This window comes from Panthera pardus, unplaced genomic scaffold (genome assembly GCF_024362965.1).
Source record: "Panthera pardus isolate Hobbes unplaced genomic scaffold, ASM2436296v1 HiC_scaffold_15, whole genome shotgun sequence".
NCBI lineage: Eukaryota > Metazoa > Chordata > Mammalia > Carnivora > Felidae > Panthera > Panthera pardus.
In genome coordinates this window covers 84,692,019-84,713,244 of record NW_026526710.1, presented here as the reverse complement: position 1 = coordinate 84,713,244, position 21,226 = coordinate 84,692,019, and the positions used below count along the sequence as shown (strand labels likewise).

Here is a 21,226-nt window from a genome sequence, read left to right as displayed (position 1 = left end):
TTACAGCTTTTGCCACCTTATCACATTAGATAAATATGAAGAAGATATAAAAATAATACAGTTTCACTATAAATATTAATCATCGAGTTTAACGTGATTATCTGTAAGGGGGTCAGGGAAAGGAGAAGGGAAGAAGGGGCAATTTCTTATCACCGTTTCTTTTAAAGATGATGTATCCCGTGGGACGCCATCGACAGAAAATTCTCTCCTTCCGAAGCAAGTTTTGGAGAATCTGATTAGGTCTCCTGCTGCAATGCTAGGCATTCCATTTTTGCCAAAGGGCCAGCTATTATGATTAACGTCATTTGTCTGAATCATTACTCTTCACCTTGGTTCAGCAAACACTATGAACATGGCACGGTAATAAATGGCCGCCGGATCCTCTCCTGCTTTGGCCTCTTTTTATCTGCCACCTCTCCACCGTCAGCTTCATCTTTCTGAACCTCTCTGAATCCCCAAAAGGGACGGGGTGTCTATTTGTTTTCCACTAGGTTACCACTCTGTCTATTGTTGTTTGCACTAAAGGGTACAAATTCAATTCATTCTTGTGACACAAAAGCACCGATACAGTAAATTTTTTGCCCAAGAGAAAACAAAAACAAAGTTGCTGAATATCGAATGAGATTTGAAGCACTAACATACATGTGAAGATGCTTTCTGGGCAGCCTTAGTTACATAATACCATTTTTTTTTTTTTTTTTCCGTGTGTCCTCGGCGAGGGCACCCAGCATGTAAATGTGTACGAAGCCTTCCAGTTAGCGTCTGGGGTAAAGTGTGACTGCGTAAACCACAGGCCGGGGCGTCCAAGCCCATCTTAATGCCACGAGGACACAAGGTTGGAAAGCAAAAGTTACACAAGGTTGGAAAGCAAAAGTTGCCACGTGATAAGATTTCGACTTCTGCTACAGAACGAAGGCTTGGTAACATCAGGCGGTTCCGTGGAGAATCAGAGCGGGAGAGTTGACGGCAGAATACAGTTAACCAGGAAAGACCACCAGAACAAGCAGAATAAAGGGAGTTGAGCGCGGCCAGCAGACGCAATTCTCTACACAGCAAATCCCCTACCATTAGGTCCTAATTGCCAATTCTGGGAAGTAAGTGTGTTATTTAAATGAGGCAATCGATGTGAACGTAACCCCCAACCACAGCTTGCACCCAAAGTGACGTGTGTTATGTGATAAAGCCCTTGAGTGACACGGCAGCCTTTCGGAGACCTGGAAAGTGGCCCGTGAACTGGAAGACGACCCGTCAGCGTGCCGCACACTTGCAAGGCCCAGGCACTAGCGTGTGTCCTGCTGGTGTCTGCTTCTCTGCCGGCTTCCATTTATAATAGAAACTTTCATGTCCTGAAATATGTAAACACTCCATGTTTGGGGGAATTTAAATTATGTAAATAGCATTACAGAGCTTGCCCACCAGTAACTTTTCTTTGCCAAGGGTAACATGTTTTGCTAGATAGGCTGCTGAAAAGTGCCAAATGCTGTAAACCCTAAAGAATATTGCCAAGTACCTTCTCACTCTGGGTCCAAGTCTTAAAAAACACTTAATACAAAATGAATCTGAAATCCTGTAATTGCTCGCAATTCTTGGAACGTTACCTTGTGTACAACTCTGGTTATTCTGAAAATGTTCTATATTCCTGCCAGAAGTTAAGAAGTTATCATTGAAAATCACTGGCTAATCTAGCCTGTGCTAAGATGGATTTTTAATGAAAGTTTAATGAATGATAAATACTCGTTTCTTGATAAATGTTTAATTATGCCAATAATTACCAACTGCTGAAAACTACTGTTGTGTTAATAATGGCATTTTAGTACACACGCGGCTTCGTGAGTCATGATGCTGTTAGAGATCAGAGCTCCATCTGTCTGATGCAAACTAGCAAAACAAAAGTCTAATTAATATTTTGATCAATTTTCTCTACACTCTAAAGACTGTCAATGTCCTTTTTTAAAAAAATTTGATCTATTTTCTCTCTTATGAGAAAGAGGTAAGGAAAGAGATAATGCGCAGAACCACTGTCAGATTAATTCATGCAAAAATTTAAGAAGACAAAATAAATATTATTGACATCCACTGATTTTATTGCTTCACTGCATTATTAACTTTAAGAACTGTTTTCCCAGCACTTAAAGCTATTTTTTAAAATGATGACCGTTACCCTATTCAACACCACAGAAAGTTTGAACTTCCTTTATCAGTCGCTTCAACTTGGCCCTTAACAGGTGATACACGAGACCTGCGGTCTGTGTTGTCGTAACATGTGCACCGGGCCTTGCAGGTGCGTGAACTGCCATTTGTAAGAGGGAGTGACAGCTTTCAGGTCGGCAAACCTGTGATTCTAGAAGGTTAAACTGACCTTGACTTAATGAGTGTTTGTTAATGATGGCAAATTGCTAAAGAGAAGGCAAGTCACTGTGGCCGAGAGTCTTGCCAGGTTGCCGAGCTCTCCTGCTCGGGGATGGGGGGGGTGATGGGGGGGGGTGGGGGGTGCACAGGGGTCGCAGAGCAGAGCCTGGGGCCAAGCAGGCAGCTCTCGACTGCCCACAAGGCCTTCTCAGAGCGCCCACCCTCCCTCCCTGGCTCCCTTACAAGGATGCTTCTAGGAGTCACTCCCCCTCCCGGGTGGTGGCCACTCCCAGGTGAGCTTCCAGCCTGAGGCAGGCTCCCACCCCCTCCACTGTATTTTCAGACCGCCTAGCCATCCCGGCCAAAAGAATACATAAAAGAGAGTGTGCTGGCTGGGTCGAATGTATTTCTAAAGCATTTCCTTTCACTTTCTCATCAGGCTACAGAATTAGAATCAGAGAAATCTGGCACATATTCTAAATGCCAGGCTAACAATTCATATTTCCAGTAGTTCACATTTTGAAAGCAATCCAAATTATGCAGATAATTCCCAATTATATTTCAGACAGAGCCTGTGAAAGCCTTAATTTAATCCACAATGTGATTTGTGCAGATATAATCTCAATTCTTTAGATAACAATATAAGATAATAATGTATAATACCTTCCCACCTATAGAAGTGAAATGTAATGTATAGGTCTGATTGTTGTTGCTGGCAGCTATTAAATCCAATGAAGTTCATGAGCAAAATTTTTAAATTTCCAGCTTGAAAATTCACAGTTCGGGTATACTCACGAACTTGGCGTAATCACGTTCAGACCATTTTTCTTCTAAGTCTATGACCAACCTCCAAAAGATCATGTGATTTTCAGAAGTAACTTTTCTCCCAGAACTACTTGGTTTTTTTAATAACCTTTAATCTGATAGGTCTATTCTTAGGAATGGTTCTCAATAATTTATTGTTGCCATTTATTTACACTTAACACTATGGTTCTTACAACCACTTCTATTTTTGTTACTTATTTATTCATTTCTCTCACGTGTATTTTTAAATTTTACCCTCGTGACGCACATCACACACGTGACCCCGTTTCTTAAGCCTTTTTGGTAGGAATCCCTCTGTAACTTTCATGCTTCGTCGTGTTCTTTGCGTTTGAAGTTCTTTTTTATTACTGCAATTACAGCTCTTCGATATTCTGAAGTGTTTCGTCACCGCACGCAGGCTCGTTGACAACAGGTCGCACCAGAGCGAGACACATCCCGGCAACGGGCGGGAAACCCCACTCGGGGCCAGGCGAGCACCGCACGGAGCGCGGGGCTGCCGAAGACGTGACGGGCAGACGCGTGCACGTCCCCGCACACGCGAGCACACACGACCCGGGCGGGGGCGGGGCGGCAGGCACTGTAGCGTTCACTCTCGGGCCAGCATGCCATCCGGCCGTGGGAAGGGACAGCCCCTCGGCGCCACACGTGCTCCCAGCCTCCCCGCAATTCCTCTGTGGAGGGAGGGGATCGGGGGTGGGGGAGGGGGGAGGGGATCGGGGGTGGGGGAGGGGGGAGGGGATCGGGGGTGGGGGAGGGGATGGGGGGGTGGTGGTGACCGTACAGGTATCCAGAGCTCTCGCCTTCCTTCCGCGCCGCCAAACGGGACACGGCCCTGCCCCTGCGCCGGGGCTCATTTCAAAAGCAGCCGCGTGGGCCAGGCCCTGATCGCGAGTAGCGCGGGAGAGGGAACCAGCCTTCCACCCTTTCGCCTCGGAAGGACACCACTTCCACGACGGTATCTCTGCGCGCACGCGGGCCCGTGAGAGCAACCAGAGCGGGGCGGGAGCGACACCCGTCCTCCGGCCGCCCCGGGCCCCGCCTGTGCGAGCTCATCGGCGGCCACGACCAGGGCGCCGGGAGCAGCCGCACGCACGCTGTGCTCACGGAGGCGCCGGTTTGCCGGTACACGTTTTGGGCGATTCTAGCAACATCGGCAGTCCGCCGGGAGAGCGCCGTGTAGCCGGGGCGGCCGCGGGCAGCAGGCTCCCCGGGCGCTCCCGGATGCACCCGTGACCTGCCGCCGGGCACGTCTGACACCTGAGCGCAAATTCTCAAAGGCGTTTTCGGAGTTTCCATCTTGCTCCCGTAGGAATCCCGGCCCCTGAGGGCGGGGACCGCTCGCCCTCTGGTCTCCGTCTCTGCAGGGCCCGGGATCCTGCGGAAACTGTACCTCAGAGTTCGGAAAGTGGGGTTCCAGGCCCAATGGCGTCAGTCATTGGGGGGCATCTGTTAAAAGTAAGCATTTGCGGCCCCTTTTGGGCGGGAATCCCGGTCCCCAGGCCCTCACAACACGACTGCGTTTGGAGACGGGGCCTGTGAAGAGGTTATTAAGGTAAAATGAGGTTGCTGGGAAGGGGGGCTAATCCGATGTGCCTCGTGTCCTTGTAAGAAAGGGTGGGGAGGCCCATGTGAGGACACAGATCTGCAAGCCACGGACAGGAGCCTCAGAGCAGACGGGCCTGCGGGTCCTCTGATCTCGGACTCCCGGCCTCCAGAACCGAGCAGGCGTCCTGTTAAGGTTCCACGGGACAGGGGTGTGAACGCTGGCCCAAGACGAGCCACGCAAAGGACCCTCTTCGTCTAAACCTCCTAAGCCCTGGACACAGCTATGCCTCTCTCCCACTGTTTTCCTGTTGTCCTCCTGTCCGCTGATCGTTCCTTGGCCTCCAGGGCTGGCTCCCTGGCCCCGCTGACCTCAAACCTCACGGGGCCCCAGAGTCCCACCCGCGGCCGGCTTCTTGTGCCTCACACCCCATCCCGAGGTGACCTCCTCCTAAGGCTGCCGTCCGCTGCAGATCAGGGAACTGTGCTGGTCTGGCTCCCGCCGGAACCTGAAGGTCCCCCTCAACCCGTGGTCCTGCCCCACACCCGCCTGCAACGGAACGCAAGTCCGCCAGCCCCGTCTCCACGGTCTCCACGACTACTGCCTGCGCACCGCCGCTCTCCTAGCAAGTCCCTACTTCTGCCCCTGGTCCCTCCGTCCTCCCTCCACGAAGGACAGAGGATTCTTGAACTGGAACTTGATCCTGGAGCTCCCCCGATAAGAGTCCACAGCTCTTCCTTGGCATAGCTGGCCTCCTCACAAGCTGTGCGCCTTGTCCCTTGCCACACGCGGCCACATCGGTCTCTCCCTCAGAAGGCCTGGAAGGTGTCGGAGCCCTCGCCTCCTTGAGCAGCCGGCTGCTTCTCCCCGAGACATCTTCCCTGAGGAAGGTCCACGCAGCCCCCGTTCCCAGTCGAGCATCCGCGACTCTCTGCGGCGGGGCCCCTGCTCTTTTCTTCCACTTGGGGCATCTGTCACAACCTGCAGTCACTTTATGCCTCTTTAGATCGGGAATGCACGCTCCAGGAGGGCAGGGACAACAGAGTCGGCTGACGTGGCCGCGCACACAGCACGGTGCCTGGCGCCCAGGAGATGCTCGACGGGTGTCTGTGATTAATGACCGAAGTGACACGACCCTGCTAAGCCCTGCTTAGCCAGGGCTGCCCGTGAGCACTGGAAGCAGTCACCCACTGAGGCACACAACTCTGACCCACGCTCAACGCCCCTGCCGGAGGTGTATGTGTGGCCACGCGTGAAAGATCAGCAGACGCCGCGGTTACGTGCGAGACACGGGGGCCGGGTCAACACCACCGCCTCTCGAACTGCATTTTGAATCGGTTTGCCAGAGCCGCGGATCTCTGAAGTATCTTCCATCGGTGAGTTACGCAATCGAGCCGTGCCAGCCTGGAAGAGCTGCAGATTCGCTCAGGTTGTGCCTTTGTTTCAGGCAGCGAATTTTACTGAAACGATGGTCACAGTGCGTAACCGTCTCTCCTGCGAGGGCACGAGGAACGGATCCTACCTTCACCAGTGTAAGACTTGCGTTTGTTCTTCCTTAGAGGGGCGGGCTGCGTGTGGATGATCAGAAACGCAAAAACTTGGACTACCAGCGGTGACTCGGGAGATCTAGTTACAACGCGGTAATTCTGTGGGCTCACGGCCGTCGACACGGACTTCCATATTCCAACATCGTCTGTGTAAGAGCACTAACAATGCTTTTCATCCAATATTTAGGGAGATGCCGAATGTGAAGATTTAGCAAGATTAAAGGGACTTTAGGTAAAAAAAAAAAAAAAAAAAAAAAAAAATAGACATCTGTCGTGTAATACAACATATGAAAATGTGCCTTCCTCGTCTCCTTCCTTAACAGAACGTTGTCGCCTTTTCTGTTTGGGCAAGACAGAACTGCTCATCTTCCCCTCACGGCTCATCTGGTTTTGCCCAAGCTGCTTGCGAGACAACACTCTGAAGAGACAGACGTGTTATCTGTGGTGGATGTTAATACACTTAACACTAGGTTATTTACAACAAACCGAACCCTTCCGCATCCCACCCGCCATACAGCATAATCACTCTGCACCGAACAACACAATTAAAACAGGAAGTATTTGAACAACATCCAATTTTCGCTAAGACCTCATTTAGGAGGCCAAAGGGGAACAGGTAGACTTGGCAGCATAATGACTAATTATTATGTTCAAAAGCTGGAAAAGTTGCTGAAGGAATATTGGGGCATCCGTATCACTGGTGTGCTTCGATGATCACAAGTAGGATTCGGTATCAGGAGAAGCCATTTTTAAGAGCTCAGTGCCCCTCTCTCCCCCGCACGCCCCCCCCCCCCCCCCCCCGAGAAAATCTTCAGAGGAACTGTTTTACAAAACCAGAACATAAACCCTTTTCCCCAAATGCCTCTGGGGGAGGAGTGGCGGGGAGAGGTTGGGAAGGGAGAGGGAAGTGGTGGTCAAGAGTGCAAAGTGAAATGTTCCCTACATTGCACAGATCTGCTCCTTAAAAGTCAACATAGAGCACACCATGTGAACTGCCACATTTATAACCCTGTGCTGATATTCAAATTTTCTGTCTTAAGCTAAAGAAAGATTGAATACCCTGCTGTTGTGTGGCCAAGATTGAAGAGGTGTCTCACTGACATTGTTCAAAGTTTATGAAAATATATGAATGCTCAAATGTCATTGGCTTTGCGCCTCCAACAGACTGTGGTTTTATGAGAAATCAGTCTTTTAATCAAAATGATTGAATACCTTAAGGTCGAATCCAAAGATATCAGTTAATATCTAGAAACGTGCTATTTCTGCAAATTTTGCCAAGCTGTACATATTGTGGTGCATTTTAAAGTGTTAATTTGTGCATTCCATATTGAAAATTGATCTTGAGTTTTAGCTTTTTGTCAAGCAAAAACATATGGTTACAAGCTCTATGCATTTTACGTGACGGCTGTTGAAGCTGTCACATGTGCAAACTTGATAACCAATGTGACACATACGCAAATAATTTGCTTGTTTAGTAACAATTCAAAGATTCATTATTCATGCAAACACACATTTTTTAAAATGATCAGATGGAAATAGTCTCCGTTTTGTACAACCTAGTCTGGTTGGTGTGCAAACCCAGATAAAATAAAGCTGGGAACTAAATGGTATTAAACAAATCCAAGAATATGGGTATTTTCAGATAATTATTGAACCAGATGGTGTTTTTTGTTAATTCTGCCATCAGTCTGAGAACTTGATGTCTTACATCTGCACTTGGTAAAATAAATTTTACCACTGACATTATTTCAGTTTTCTTAAAATATTTCAATCAGTTTTAAACCAAGATTTGCAAACATCTGCCACAGTGCATGCCTATGAGATGAAATTATTTTGAGATAATTCCTTTAAAAATAGACACCATTTACATGGAATTTTAAATTTATCGCCCTTTAAATGAAATTTTCAGAATCACTCGATTGACTGTTTAATAAAAAGTAAAATGGGACGAAGATGGCACGTTGGAGAACGAACGTGGTTAACGACGGGTCACGTAAGTGCTGGCTCGCTTGGAGACAGCATCTTGGAATCCCACGCTGCATTATTTCACAGCCCTGGCTGAACACAGAAACGCTAAGTATGTTTCTTTCCGTGTCCTCTACGTACGTTTTCCGTGCGGTATGGTTACGTGATAGAAGTACAGGATGGGTTAAGCAAAAGACACAGATGATAGAGGGACTTTATGTACAAGTAAGTCAATCAGCCCTAACTGAGTTCTTCTGCGACGCTACCTCTCCCGGCCCTACCTGCGCAGAGCTCCAAATACACACCTAAAACCAGAGGCCCAGTTTTAGATTCTTTTCAGACACGCAAATAGGAGCTCTTGAAGACGCATTCTAAACAAAAAAACCCTCCACATGGCTTAACTTCTTTAAGGTAAGGATTCTCACGCGAGCCCACAAACAAAACTTTATTTTCAAACTTAATCACGAATTCACACCTTCTGTTACAGAACAAACTGCACTTGGGCAACAGTCTTTGCTTCCAGGTTAGATGAGGAATTTTGAGGGAAGGTCTGAGATTCCTGCCCCCCCCCCGCCCCCGCCATTTCTTTTATTTCCTTCCCCGCAATCAGACCTCTGAAACAAAACAAAACAATAATTTGGCACAGTGCTTTCCAGACGGAGGGTCTGCTGCGGACTGACCAAGAGCAGGCAACAACAACAACAAAACGACTAGTGTCTTACATACGATAGCTAATTTCGAACTATTCCAACTGTTAACGGTAGTACATAAAATGAGCTACCAGAGGTAACCCAATACAGAGTTTCCATTTGAAAGTCAGTTCTATTCCACCCGGAGAAGGAGATAAATTACTCTACACCAGCAATGCTTGCGTTCTAGCAGGTGCTCCGATAGCCAGAGGGCCTGACATTTCACAACTAGGACTCCACAGCCTTAGCACCTTGCAACCTTCCTCCTCCCAGAAAGTTCTCAAACTAGAAGTGATATTAACCTAAGAAAGTCGACCTCGGGTTGTTCTGGGAGGTAGGAGGTGAAGGCCAGGAGCAAGCGGTCGGCTGCCAGCAGCTCAAATCAGAGGTGGCTCCGAGGAGCTGAACCCCGAGAATTCAGCCGCTTTACTTGGCTGCTTTATTCCCTCAATTAGATGAGGGGTTGTTAAAATTTGCTACTATGAATTATTCATTCTACTTCTATATGATACATTATTAATTATATAATATTAATTATAATTAAAAGTGAAATTCATATCAGTTGGTCATAATAATTAATTAGTATCCATTAATTATAATAATTAATGATAGCAAACTAACAGTTAATAACTCAAGGCTTATTACATGATGCATGCCACGTGGTAACTTTTACATGCACTATGTTACCCATAAACTCTGAGAGGCAGTACATTCCAGTATTACCCCCGTCTGACGGAGGAGTCAATTCAAGTCTAGAGGAGAGGCTGCTGCCCCAGGCCACCTAGCTACCGACTGACACTTGCAGAACTTCAACCCTGGTCTGCCTGACCAGGGAGCAGTACTCCAGACCACCCTGCGTGCCCTTGACGATGCCTGAACGCTATCCAAAGTTACTGCGGGGGGTTTACGCATCCTTCTCCCAACCCATGACATTCAAGCTGCTTTTTATAAATAGCACTGGGGAAGTATTTTTCTTTTTCACCCCCTCTCTCTTTCTTACATCAAAGGATGAGAAAATTTGAGGTACATGTTTCATATTGTCAAGTTATTTCCCAAAAAGTCAAAGCCAATTAAAACTATTATCCACAGCAGATGCACATTACATCAAAGTCCTCGTGTTTCTCTTTTGTTAGTGTGCTAAAAAGTATACAATCACTGTTTTCTTTTGAAAATGAACTTTGCATTTGTTTAATTACTAGGATGATGAACACCTCTCCAGATGTTTCTTTATAAGTTGTATTTTCTGTTTTACGATTGATCTGTCGTCTTTTTTACCTACCTATTTACTGTTTGCAGTGTTTTTCCTGTTGATTTGCATGACCTCTTTATATAAAAAAATATAAAACGTTAATGCGTTATTTGATGAAAGGTATTTTCTCATTAAAAAATTTTTTTAATGTTTATTTATTTTGACAGACAGAGAGAGAGAGAGAGAGAGAGACAGAGTATTAGTGGGAGAGGGGCAGAGAGAGAGGGAAACATAGAACCCAAAGCAGCCTCTAGGCTCTGAGCTGTCAGCACAGAGATTGATGTGGGGCTTGAACCCACGAACCATGAGATCATGACCTGAGCCGAAGTTGGCTGCTCAACTGACTGAGCCACCCAGGCGCCCCGATATTTTCTCAATCCTCTTTTTTTTTATATTTATTTTTTTTTTCAACTTTTTTTTTTTTTTATTTTATTTTTGGGACAGAGAGAGACAGAGCATGAACGGGGGAGGGGCAGAGAGAGAGGGAGACACAGAATCGGAAACAGGCTCCAGGCTCCGAGCCATCAGCCCAGAGCCCGACGCGGGGCTCGAACTCACGGACCGCGAGATCGTGACCTGGCTGAAGTCGGACGCTTAACCGACTGCGCCACCCAGGCGCCCCTTTTTATATTTATTTTGAGAGAGAGAAAGGGACAGCACGTGAGCAAGGGGAGGGGCAGAGAGAGGAGAGAGAGTCCCAAGCAGGCTCCACGCCTCCAGTATGATGCCCAACATCGGGCTTGATCCCAAGAACCCTCAGATCATGGTGTGAGCTGAAATCAAGAGTCAGATGCTCAACAGACTGAGCCCCCCAGGTGCCCCTCTCAGTCTTCCGCTTCCCTTTTTATTCTGGGAACTTTGGACATACAAAAGTTAGCTTATCATATAGCTAAATCTATCAATCTGCTCCTTTGTTGTTTCTTCTATTGGTTAAAATTCGGGGACGTTTCCTCATCAGGATTTTGATAATTGTTCAATTCTATTTCTGTAAATTTTTATACTTTATTTTATATTTAACTCTTCAGTGAATTAACATTTATCTTTGTGAACTGTGTCCCATAATACTCTATAAAATCGATTATTTGCTATCCTGAGCCTCACACAATTTATTAAATATTAAATAGTATACCCCTTCTACATTGATTTGTGAGTCCCCGTTAAGAACGTATACATACACATACATATATAATTGATTACACATAATAGACTGTTGTTGATTAATTTATTTGATCTCTTGCTTTGTTACACTTCATTAGAGCTTTGATATCAGATGTATTTCACTTTGAATCATGGTTTTGTCATTTAGTAAATCTTAGACAAGGCTCAGTTTTCTCATCTTGAAAGGAGATGATATCTACTTCCTGTGGCCGGTACAAGGATCACATGTACAATATGCCACCTCTGAGATCAGTGTCTGGGACACAGGGAACACTCAGTAATGACAGTCACACTGCCATCCTCCATCCATGGCACACTGTTTTAATTACTATAACTCTGGGTGCAAATCTTATAACTTTAGTTTTTCTGCTCAGGGTTTATTGGAACTACAAGTACAAGTAAGACTAGGAAGAACTCTTGTGTTCCCATTGGGAAAATATTAAACATTTTGCTAATTCAGCTTCTTATCAATCAAAACTGTTTTTCAAATATAGAAATTAACCTTTTAAAATGGTCATAGTGATCTTTTTTGTTGTTGTTGTTAGAATTATAAATGGATTATGTCTCTACACCTGGTTATAGCCATAATATAGGAAGGTCCTTCATTTTTGTATGCTAATCTTGTATTCAGCCATTTTACTGAGCTATTAATTTCAGTTTTAGGGGCACCTGGGTGGTTCAGTCAGTTGAGCATCTGACATCGGCTCAGGTCATGATCTCACAGTTTGTGGGTTCCAGCCCCGCATCGGGCTCTGTGCTGACAGCTCTGAGCCTAGAGTCTGCTTCAGATTCTGTCTCACTCTCTCTGCCCCTCCCCCACTTACACTCTTTCTCAAAAATAAACATTAAACATAAATAAAAAAACAAACAAAATTTCATACTTTCAAAATTTCTCACAAAAGTTTCCAGGCGTAGAACAACTTATGAGCAAAATAATAACTCTCCTCTTTCTATACCTACTTTAGTTTTAATTTTATTTTTAATGTTATTGTTTTAATTTTTTTTAATGTTTGAGAGAGAGAGAGAGAGAGAGAGAGAGAGAGAGACAGAGAGAGAGAATGAACAGGGGAGGGGCAGAGAGACAGAGAGAGACACACAGAATCCGAAGCGGGCTCCTGGCTCCGAGCTGTCAGCACAGAGCCCGATGCAGGGCTCAAACCCACAAACTGTGAGGCATGACCTGAGCCCAAGTCAGATGCTCAACTGACTGAGCCACCCAGGCGTCCCTAATTTTATTTTTTATTAACAAGAACTGCCAGAGCTATTTAAAATAACAGTGGTGGTCACATGCAATCTTGTTTCGATCTTGATTTTGAGGGGAAGGTTCTACATGATGCACTTCTGAGTGACCCTGTCGGTCAGCCCTAAGTACAGGCAGTCAGTTTCTCATCACTGGCCATGTCCCTTAACTTTCCAAAAATCTTACCTTTATGATATAGTACTGGATTTTATTCTATGTGTTGTGTAGTGTTTATGCATTTTGTGTAAGCTGCCTCACATTTTTTTTATTGGATAAAGAAAATATAAAAACACCATCTATGGGGCGCCTGGGTGGCTCAGTCGGTTAAGCGGCTGACTTCGGCTCAGGTCATGATCTCACGGTCCGTGAGTTCGAGCCCCGCGTCGGGCTCTGTGCTGACAGCTCAGAGCCTGGAGCCTGTTTCAGATTCTGTGTCTCCCTCTCTCTCTGACCCTCCCCTGCTCATGCTCTGTCTCTCTCTGTCTCAAAAATAAATAAACGTTAAAAAAAAAACAAAAAACAAAAAACACCATCTATTGCCTTCATTCATTTTTTTCTCATTAGAAAATGGTTTTATATCAAATGTCTCTTGTATCCTTTATCCTTTCATCAAGATAATCATTTGACTTTTGAATTTAACCTACTGATGTCATTGAGGGATTATCTAATATGCTACAGATTTTTAAGTGTATGTGAATAGATTATTGTATTTGCTACGTTTTATTGAAGACCTTAGGTCTCTATTCTGGGAGGTTTCCGAGACTGGGAAGTGACAAGGCACGGAGGGCATGTAAGAATTATTATATAGGAGTGTTTTGTAGAAGACCGGAGGCTCAAAAAATTTAAAGTTTTCAAAGTTGCAAAACCTGCAATTCCTATGTCATAAAACTTTCTAGAACACCAAAAAAAAAAAAAAAGAAAAGAAAGAAAGAAAGAAAGAGAAACAGGTCTCTATTTATTTTTGTACATTTGTTGACATTTTCAAACCCTGTCAACCTTACGTTATTATACAGCTTATTTTCTTTAAATCACTCTCCTCTTTTAATCAATTGTTGTAACAAATTTTTCATTTGGAATTTTTTTCTTGATTTTCCAGGTTTGCTTCATTTCTATCTGAGAGATCCTGAATTTATTAATTTCCATTTTTCTGCTTTGTTAGGTCACTGATTACTGCTTTTACTGAATTATTTTATTACTCCTTTTCTGTAATGAAATCTTTGGATTGTTCTAAATAATTCAGTTTACTTTTACACCTTTCTGAATGAAGGAAATGAAATGAATGAAATAATAATGAAATTCGTTTTCAATGAAATTCAACAAATGAATGAATTCAATGAAGAAACAAAAACATTTATGAAAGCATTTAAGAGTGCGTTTCTGAGTTCAGCTTCAGTCAGCTTCTACAGGTTCTGACGTTCTATTTTTTATTCCTTTTCAAATAGTCTGCCACTATATCCTTGACTTACTTGTTTTTTCCCTGTTATATAGTAAAGTATTTTAATATTTACAGGTGATTGTTACTTTTTTCCGCTTACACTTCTATTTTTATCATACTGCAGTAAGAGTATGACTTGGTAATTCCTGGTTTTTTAAATTTACTAAAATTTCCTTCAAAGCTAATTACAAGTTCCATACATTTTCCACGGAACCTTGATCATAAAGTCAATGCTGTGTTTAATGATGCCAAGTTAAATATGTTTGTTAACCTCATCTTATTAATTACATTGTTCAAATGCCACACTTGATTTTTCTTCTTCTCGATTTACCATGGACTGCTACGGGTCAAATGCTCCCACCTCAACTGTATTTACACCATTGTCTTTGAGTCTAATTACACTTCGCTCAGTGGACCTTTTGCTGGATTATTCGTAATGCCATATCTTCCTCTGTTCCTTTAATCATCTGAACTGTTAAACACATAGGAAGTGCCAGGTGCTTTTCTGGGATAAGGGGGACGCAGCAGTGAATAACCCTGTCCTTATGAGGCTTCTCCTCTAGGACAGGAAAATAACACAAATTAAATAAGTAAAACAACAAGTGTTTCAGATGATTTCAGATATGTCTGAAGATGAGCCACGAGCATTTACTGATAGCCAAAATACAGATCTGATGAAGCATTGTGCAGCAATCTCTGATTCGGCACCTGCAGGAATGGCATCATGTGGACCGTGTGGGGATGGTGGGGTTAGGGAAGGCTGCGGTTTTAAATACGGCATTCAGAGAAGGCCTGGATGAAAAGGTGACATTAGCAAAGGCTGAAAGTAGAAGGGGCAGCCACATGGCTGTGTACGGGAGGAATAGTAAGTGCAAAGGCCCTGAGGGCAGAGCATGCTTGTCATGTCTGAGAAAGAGCAAGGAAGCCAGTGTGGCTGGAGCGGAGCACTAAGAGACGAAGGGTTCCGAGCGGAAAAGAAATACGCACCGAGGCTAGGGTGAAAGAAAGGTAACGTCATTCTAGGGCAGAGAATCAGACACAGAAGACAAAAACGTGATCTGATCATAACGAGACCAAGGGAAAACTCGCAGGATGAAAATTATAACCGATTTGGTTGAACCAATATCCTTATCTTAAACTCCGTATCTTTGGTGGGACAGGTTGGAGATTAATACAGCACATTATTAATTTTACCGTGCCATTAAACCTCACTGCCACGTAACAGCTATCATTCCAAACAGCATCGGAGTCAGGGCAGTTCACAGGGTTCAGTATGGCACCAATGCAGTGATGTCCTGCATCAGAAACGTACCCTCTCCTCCGTCCTATCACAGCAGAAGTAACGTTAACAACGGAGGTAGTAGTGATCATTGTGATGATTCTCATACTGAAATTAGTTAAAACTACTTAGTGCTTTGAGTTCAAAAGAACACCTAACTGTCACCAGGTATTTAAAAAAATTGTTTTTAATGTTTATTCATTTTTGACAGAGAGAGACAGAATGCAAGCGGGGGAGGGACAGAGAAAGAGAGGGAGACACAGAATCCGAAGCAGGCTCTCTCTAGGCGCCGAGCTGTCAGCACAGAGCCCGATGCGGGGCTCGAACCCACGAACCGTGAGATCTCGGTCTGAGCCGAAGTCGGACGCTCAACCGACTGAGCCACCCAGGCGCCCCAACCAGGTATTTTAAGTAACTAATTTAAGAAAATTTAAGAAGTTAGAAATCAGTCCCAAATAAAATGAGAAAACCAAGATTCTAGCTATCAAGTAGGTGAACCAGGAAAAGACAAAGGTTTTGACTCACAGAACAGACCTCTTGCTCTGTATGTTGAAGCGAATAAACGTCCATCATTTTAATGTTCATAAATACATGGCTTCTAGTAATATTTTTCCTTGTATGGGCTTTCTGGCACCACTCAAAATCATAATACCAAAAAATTCCATTTAAAATTATAATATTTTAATGGTTTAAATCTAGTTCCTCTCCACTTTCATATTTAAAAGCTTTCGTTTTTGTTTGTTTTTTTTTTTAATCTGACGACAACAACAAAAGCTTTTGAAAATACGTAGGACACAGCCAAGACCACCATTGATGGTCTGTTTCGTTTCTTGCCAGTAGACGCCATCAAAAGTTATAAAAGTATAACAACTGTTTTCATTTATCTCTCTCTCCGATTACCCTGATAGCTGCAATGTCTGAAGAAGTTCAAGATCTGTAAAGCCTGTCACATTACAGAAACATGTCTCCCTGAACGAAATGTGAAATTCCAGTAATTGAAGTGATAAATCTCGTGTTTTTTGCTGGGGTCCTTTTGATGAGAACGGCAGTCGTAAATTAGGAAATATTCTGTGCTGTTATATCATGGTAAAAGCCTTTCCATTACCTGTTGTCAGTCACTAGGGATGGGCAAATAACTCAGCTGTCAATCTAGCTAGAAAACCCGAAGTTCTGTGAATGATCGATAAAGAACGTATATATATAAACTCTCCATTATCTTCATATAATTCTTTAGACAACTCCACGTTGTTTTCTTTCCCTGAACTGCAGCACATCTCATCTACTCAGAGCCAGTTGGGAGATCGAGGAATATTTCTTTTGTTTTTTTTTTTATCGCTCATTATGCGTCACCTTGTTTTCGCACAGCGTATGAGCGTTAGATTCAGTAAGTATAAGCATCGATACCTGGCTGCTGAGGTAAGTGTACGCACGATGCAGACTTAACTGAATTACTAATAACTGTTACCTCCGTTTCTTTAGTGATTTTTTTGGCCAAAATACTTATTGCCTTACGTTTTTCCTTTCGAGGTCTATTCTTTCACATGTCTTCAGATCACACAGAAATATTCTGGAAATTATATCCCTTGCACGTGATTCTGAACAACAGCAAAAGCAAAAGGGATTCTCTGGTATTCTCTCCGAAATCTACGGGTGCATAGAGTAGACAGGGGAAGGAAATCTATGGTGTCGTGCTTCCACTAAGACAATCTCCTCCGACGCCATTAACTTCCACGGCAGAACGTGTGACACGCCGTGTGTCTCGATTCTCGAAACCAGATAACAGGAGGTCTGTTTCTTCAGTTACTATGCAATTTCCAACTCGCTGATGTGGAGTAGCTACTATTGCTGAAGCAGAACACCCCGAAACTGACTTCCTGTTCGTCTGCACGGTCCCGTTCGATTCATACAAGTTGTAAAGAAAGAAAAAACAGCAATAGGGATAAATCATCTTTAAGTTTTACTTTCAGCTTGGATTAAAAAAAAAAAGAAAAAACAAGTAAAAGTACTTGAAATGTCAATGAAAAAGATTAATGGTGACAAAGTAACTCATGTCCCTTACCCTCAACACATTAAACTTCATTTATCACATATTTTATTTTGGTTGATGGTTTAAAAATGGCCAAAAGAAAAAGAATCTGACTACTTAAGAGGGTAAGTGGCAAGATTAGAGGAATCATTTATCTGAAATGAAAGCCCCGATTTGGTTAAGAATGTGCAGTTGTACGCATCTTTATTAAAAGCAAACTCGGAGTTACTTGGAGGGAGATAAAAGGACAAGAAAGAAAGAGAGAAGAAAATGGCTTGACCTTCAAGAAAGTAGCAGAGACGACTTCCGTTGGAAGAAATGAAAATGGGGGTGTTTCGTGTCAGCCAGCAGGAGGGAAAAGGACAAGGGACCATCTGAGGACAGAAGAAGCACTAAGAGATTCTGTGTCTGGAGCACCAACCCCAGAAGAGTCAAGTCGGTGACCAGGTACTCAACCGATACGTGAAAACTGTCATTTCTTAATTCCCCTAAATCTCAAAGTTAGTAAAAGCCTTACCTACTTTCTTTAGAAAACGTAAAACTTTCGATTCCTGAATAAGGGGAGACATGAGGTGAACACACTGATTTTCTCAGCTTGCTCTGCCCCCCCCCCCCCCCCGCCCCGCCTACATGTTAACTGGGCCGGGACCAGGCACCCAACACGCACAGTACCCTCATCTGGTAGCAGTTACACACAGTTCAAGGCTTTTCCTTAGAAAATATAAAGGCTTCTATAGAATTTGACCTGCATTCTGAAGTCTTTTTGGCAATAGCAACGTCGAGCACTGAACAAATTTCCTCAAGAGCTCCAGCTAAACAGAAAGAGCGCTGCACACACTGACGCACCGAGCCTAAACGGGCCGATGTAATGTTCTGGATGTCATTTATCTGTAGGTTCAAAAGGCAGAAGTCAAGAAAACACACAGGCAAAAATAGAAGGCACACAGAACACTTCACTTGCTTTATTGTTAGAGAGTATATGTGCTTTAGGGACAGCTTCCTCAGAGCTTCCAGGGGTCTCAGGGGGCCCTGCAAAGAACTAGGGCAAGGGCCAGTGGGCGGCGGGCGGTACACTCAGCTTCCCGCCTTTGCACTTGGAGGGAGTACATGATGCTCCCTTAAACCGCGCTACCAGTCCTGCAATTAACACACATTTCACTAAATGTGAATGCTTCTGTTTTCACCTTGCTTCACGGGCAGAAATCCAGAGAACATTTCTGCTGGCTTTCTTTCCTCCGGTAACTAAACCACATGTTTTTCTCTTTTAGACAAAGCCTTTTAGGGGCTTTTTATTCGAGAGGGATAAAGGAGGGAAGGAAGGGGTGTGCTCCAAAGTAAGGAGGGATTCTTTTCTCTGCTGCCATTTGAATTTGTCATTAAAAGTGCAAAGGAAAAAAACAACTACTCATCACTTAATAAATATGGATCTACAACAATTCCTGCTGTGAAACATCACGTCTTCACGAAGAAAGAGAAAAACGAGTTTCTCCCAAACCTTTATTTGAATTTACACGGAACACACTTTCCTAAAATTGCCCACATGTCACTGCATCCATTTTTCTTTTTAAATCAGGCATTAACTATGCATCCTGACTCCCACGTAGGCAATCTGCAGCACAGCAACATGGCTGTGTATTCAATTATAGGCTAAATACATATAGCAAACATTAGGGGGAAAAGTCTCCAACTACGGGCCCCAGGCAGGGTCTTCTCCCCTTGCAGAATCATGTGCGTGGTGTCCAGGGTTGTGATGTCATAGGCCGGACCTTCTAGGAGCCATGAAAAAAATGGGCCTCTTCTGTAGCTAGATACAGGGTCAATTTGGAGGACAAAAATAAAAAGAGAGAGAGAGAGAAAGAAAGAAAGAAAAGAGAAACTTCTCTATGGAGCTAGTCCCTGAATCTAGCATGTATTTAAAGTGTAAACAGGTTTTATTTTAATGAACAAAATAAGCTGCTCATGAAATGAGGTATTTATATCCCCCGTTTCTATTATGAAATTAGGTTAACATTTCTGTAACAAACTGAATTGCAAAACAGCAAATTCACAACCAAGTTAAGATTTTTTCCCCTTCATCCTTGTTCAACTGCAGAGGTTTTTAGAACAAATTCTACTACGATGCATGATCCGTGGAGATCACGGGGAGTAGCTGCTGCTAACCTTTCTATTATTACTAGCCTAATTCATAGTTTCAATAATTTGGAAGAAATAACTTTTGTTTGAAGTCACTGCTATGCGTCTTCTACAAAGCTCAGGAAAACTGGGAAACACGTTGGGGTTTAAGTAATCATAAATCACTGAAGCCCCTCACACACCGGACCCCCCGCCCCGCCCTGCCCCCCGAGCCTGCTAGTTCCCCCCGTCTGTCCTGACGGTGTCGGAAAGCCTGGTGGTGGTGTTCATCCTGGCTAACTCACAAAGTGGATGAAGTGGGTGCTCAAAGCCAGAATTCCTGGAAGTAGCTGGGACAGTCTACAGGTGGGAGCCTGACTGTCACAGTGAACGGCTGTCACAGGTGTTCACGAGAGCCACTTCCTTTACCATTTAAATGTATCAGTGGCCAGGTGGGAACTTCTTGCTGGAGGTTTAAAAAAGCGTTTTAATATACCACGTAATAAATATTGAGGCATGGTATGAATTTAAATCCCACGCTTCTTAATAAAGGTTTATGTAAATTTTACCGAGCTATTAAAAAACCTTCCCAAACACAAAAAGTCCATTTGTCACTGGGCAAAATTGACAAAGTATTTCAAACAAATATACCAGATTGGCCCCATAATTTATAATTTCTTCTTGTAAGCCTTTTCAAAGTGGAATTACAATGCAAGTTTAAGACGTATTCGGTTTATGAAATGGTGCCATTTAAGTGGACTCTACTTGATAATTAAAAATACGGAGATGAAAAATTCAGGATTTATTCTTTCATTCAACAAATATGCATTAAGTGCTGCTTCCAAGTATGTTCTGACTTTGGAAAAATAGTGAGATGGATCAATACTTCCTTACTATCTTCTTTTCCTCTACCGCTTGGATTCGTATCATTGTGAGCACAGATATTTTTCACGTGCAGGGACAGTTAACACAGCACCATCTGTAGAGGCAAAGAAACGTCCACGTCTAAGGGAAACGGTGAATAAACTATGAACGGTGAATATCACACTGCTATATGCTGTGCACTTACTCAGATGAATAATTTGATCTTTATCTACCGATCTAAAGGATAAAAGCAAATTACAGAATCATGCGTATAGTATTACATCCCTTCCCTTCCATAAACAGCGACGAGGGACACATGCTCTCGTTCCTGTACGAAGGTGTGGTACATACGGAGCTGTGGACGATAATTCGTGGGTGTGAGATGTGATCTTTTTCTTCATTTGTGTTGGTGCTGTTTCACTTGTTACAAGTCAATTATTTGGTAAATTAAAAATACCTAATAAGGAAAATGAAAACTGAGCACACACCAGGAGTGGCTTAACCCATTAATTTCACGCCAGTGTACTAGGTGCTTGGCTCCCGTCAGGTTCTCTGCTCACGGCCTGACACGGATAAAGTACAGCTTCCTTCGGGCCATTCGGGGATGCCGAGTTCTCCGTTTTTTGTTTTTTGTTTTTGTAATTTTTATTTTTATTCTTAAGAGAGAGACAGAGTGTGAGCAGGGGAGGAGCAGAGAGAGAGGGAGACGCAGAATCCGAAGCAGGCTCCGGGCCCCGAGCTGTCAGCACAGAGCCCGACGCCGGGCTCGGACTCACAAACCGCCAAGATCGTGACCTGAGCCTACGCTCAACCGACTGAGCCACCCGGGCGCCCCAAGTTCTCCGCTGTTTTTATGAGGATTTGATGGTGCCTGGCAAGGGACTGTTCTCTGTTAGCACGAAAGAGCGGTGTGTTATAGACAAAAGACTTGTCTGTTGTCCAAAC

At 43.9% G+C, this 21,226-nt stretch overlaps 1 protein-coding gene across 3 annotated transcripts in view; it reads right to left on the bottom strand.

Annotated features, from left to right (window-relative positions):
- Nucleotides 1–21,226, bottom strand: part of ZNF407 (zinc finger protein 407) — a 454,887-nt gene that overhangs the window by 32,546 nt on the left and 401,115 nt on the right. Inside the window, exon 9 of one of the 3 annotated variants that reach the window (XM_019423653.2) lies at nt 18,789–19,103. The exons of 1 other annotated variant lie outside the window; for it this stretch is intronic. In XM_019423653.2, the coding sequence (XP_019279198.2) occupies nt 19,075–19,103 (29 nt within the window). In that variant the 3' untranslated portion in view covers nt 18,789–19,074. Of the gene's footprint in view, nt 1–18,788; nt 19,104–20,211; nt 20,397–21,226 lie in introns of those variants that run through there. One more of the 3 variants, XM_053902844.1, reaches the window with a different exon arrangement.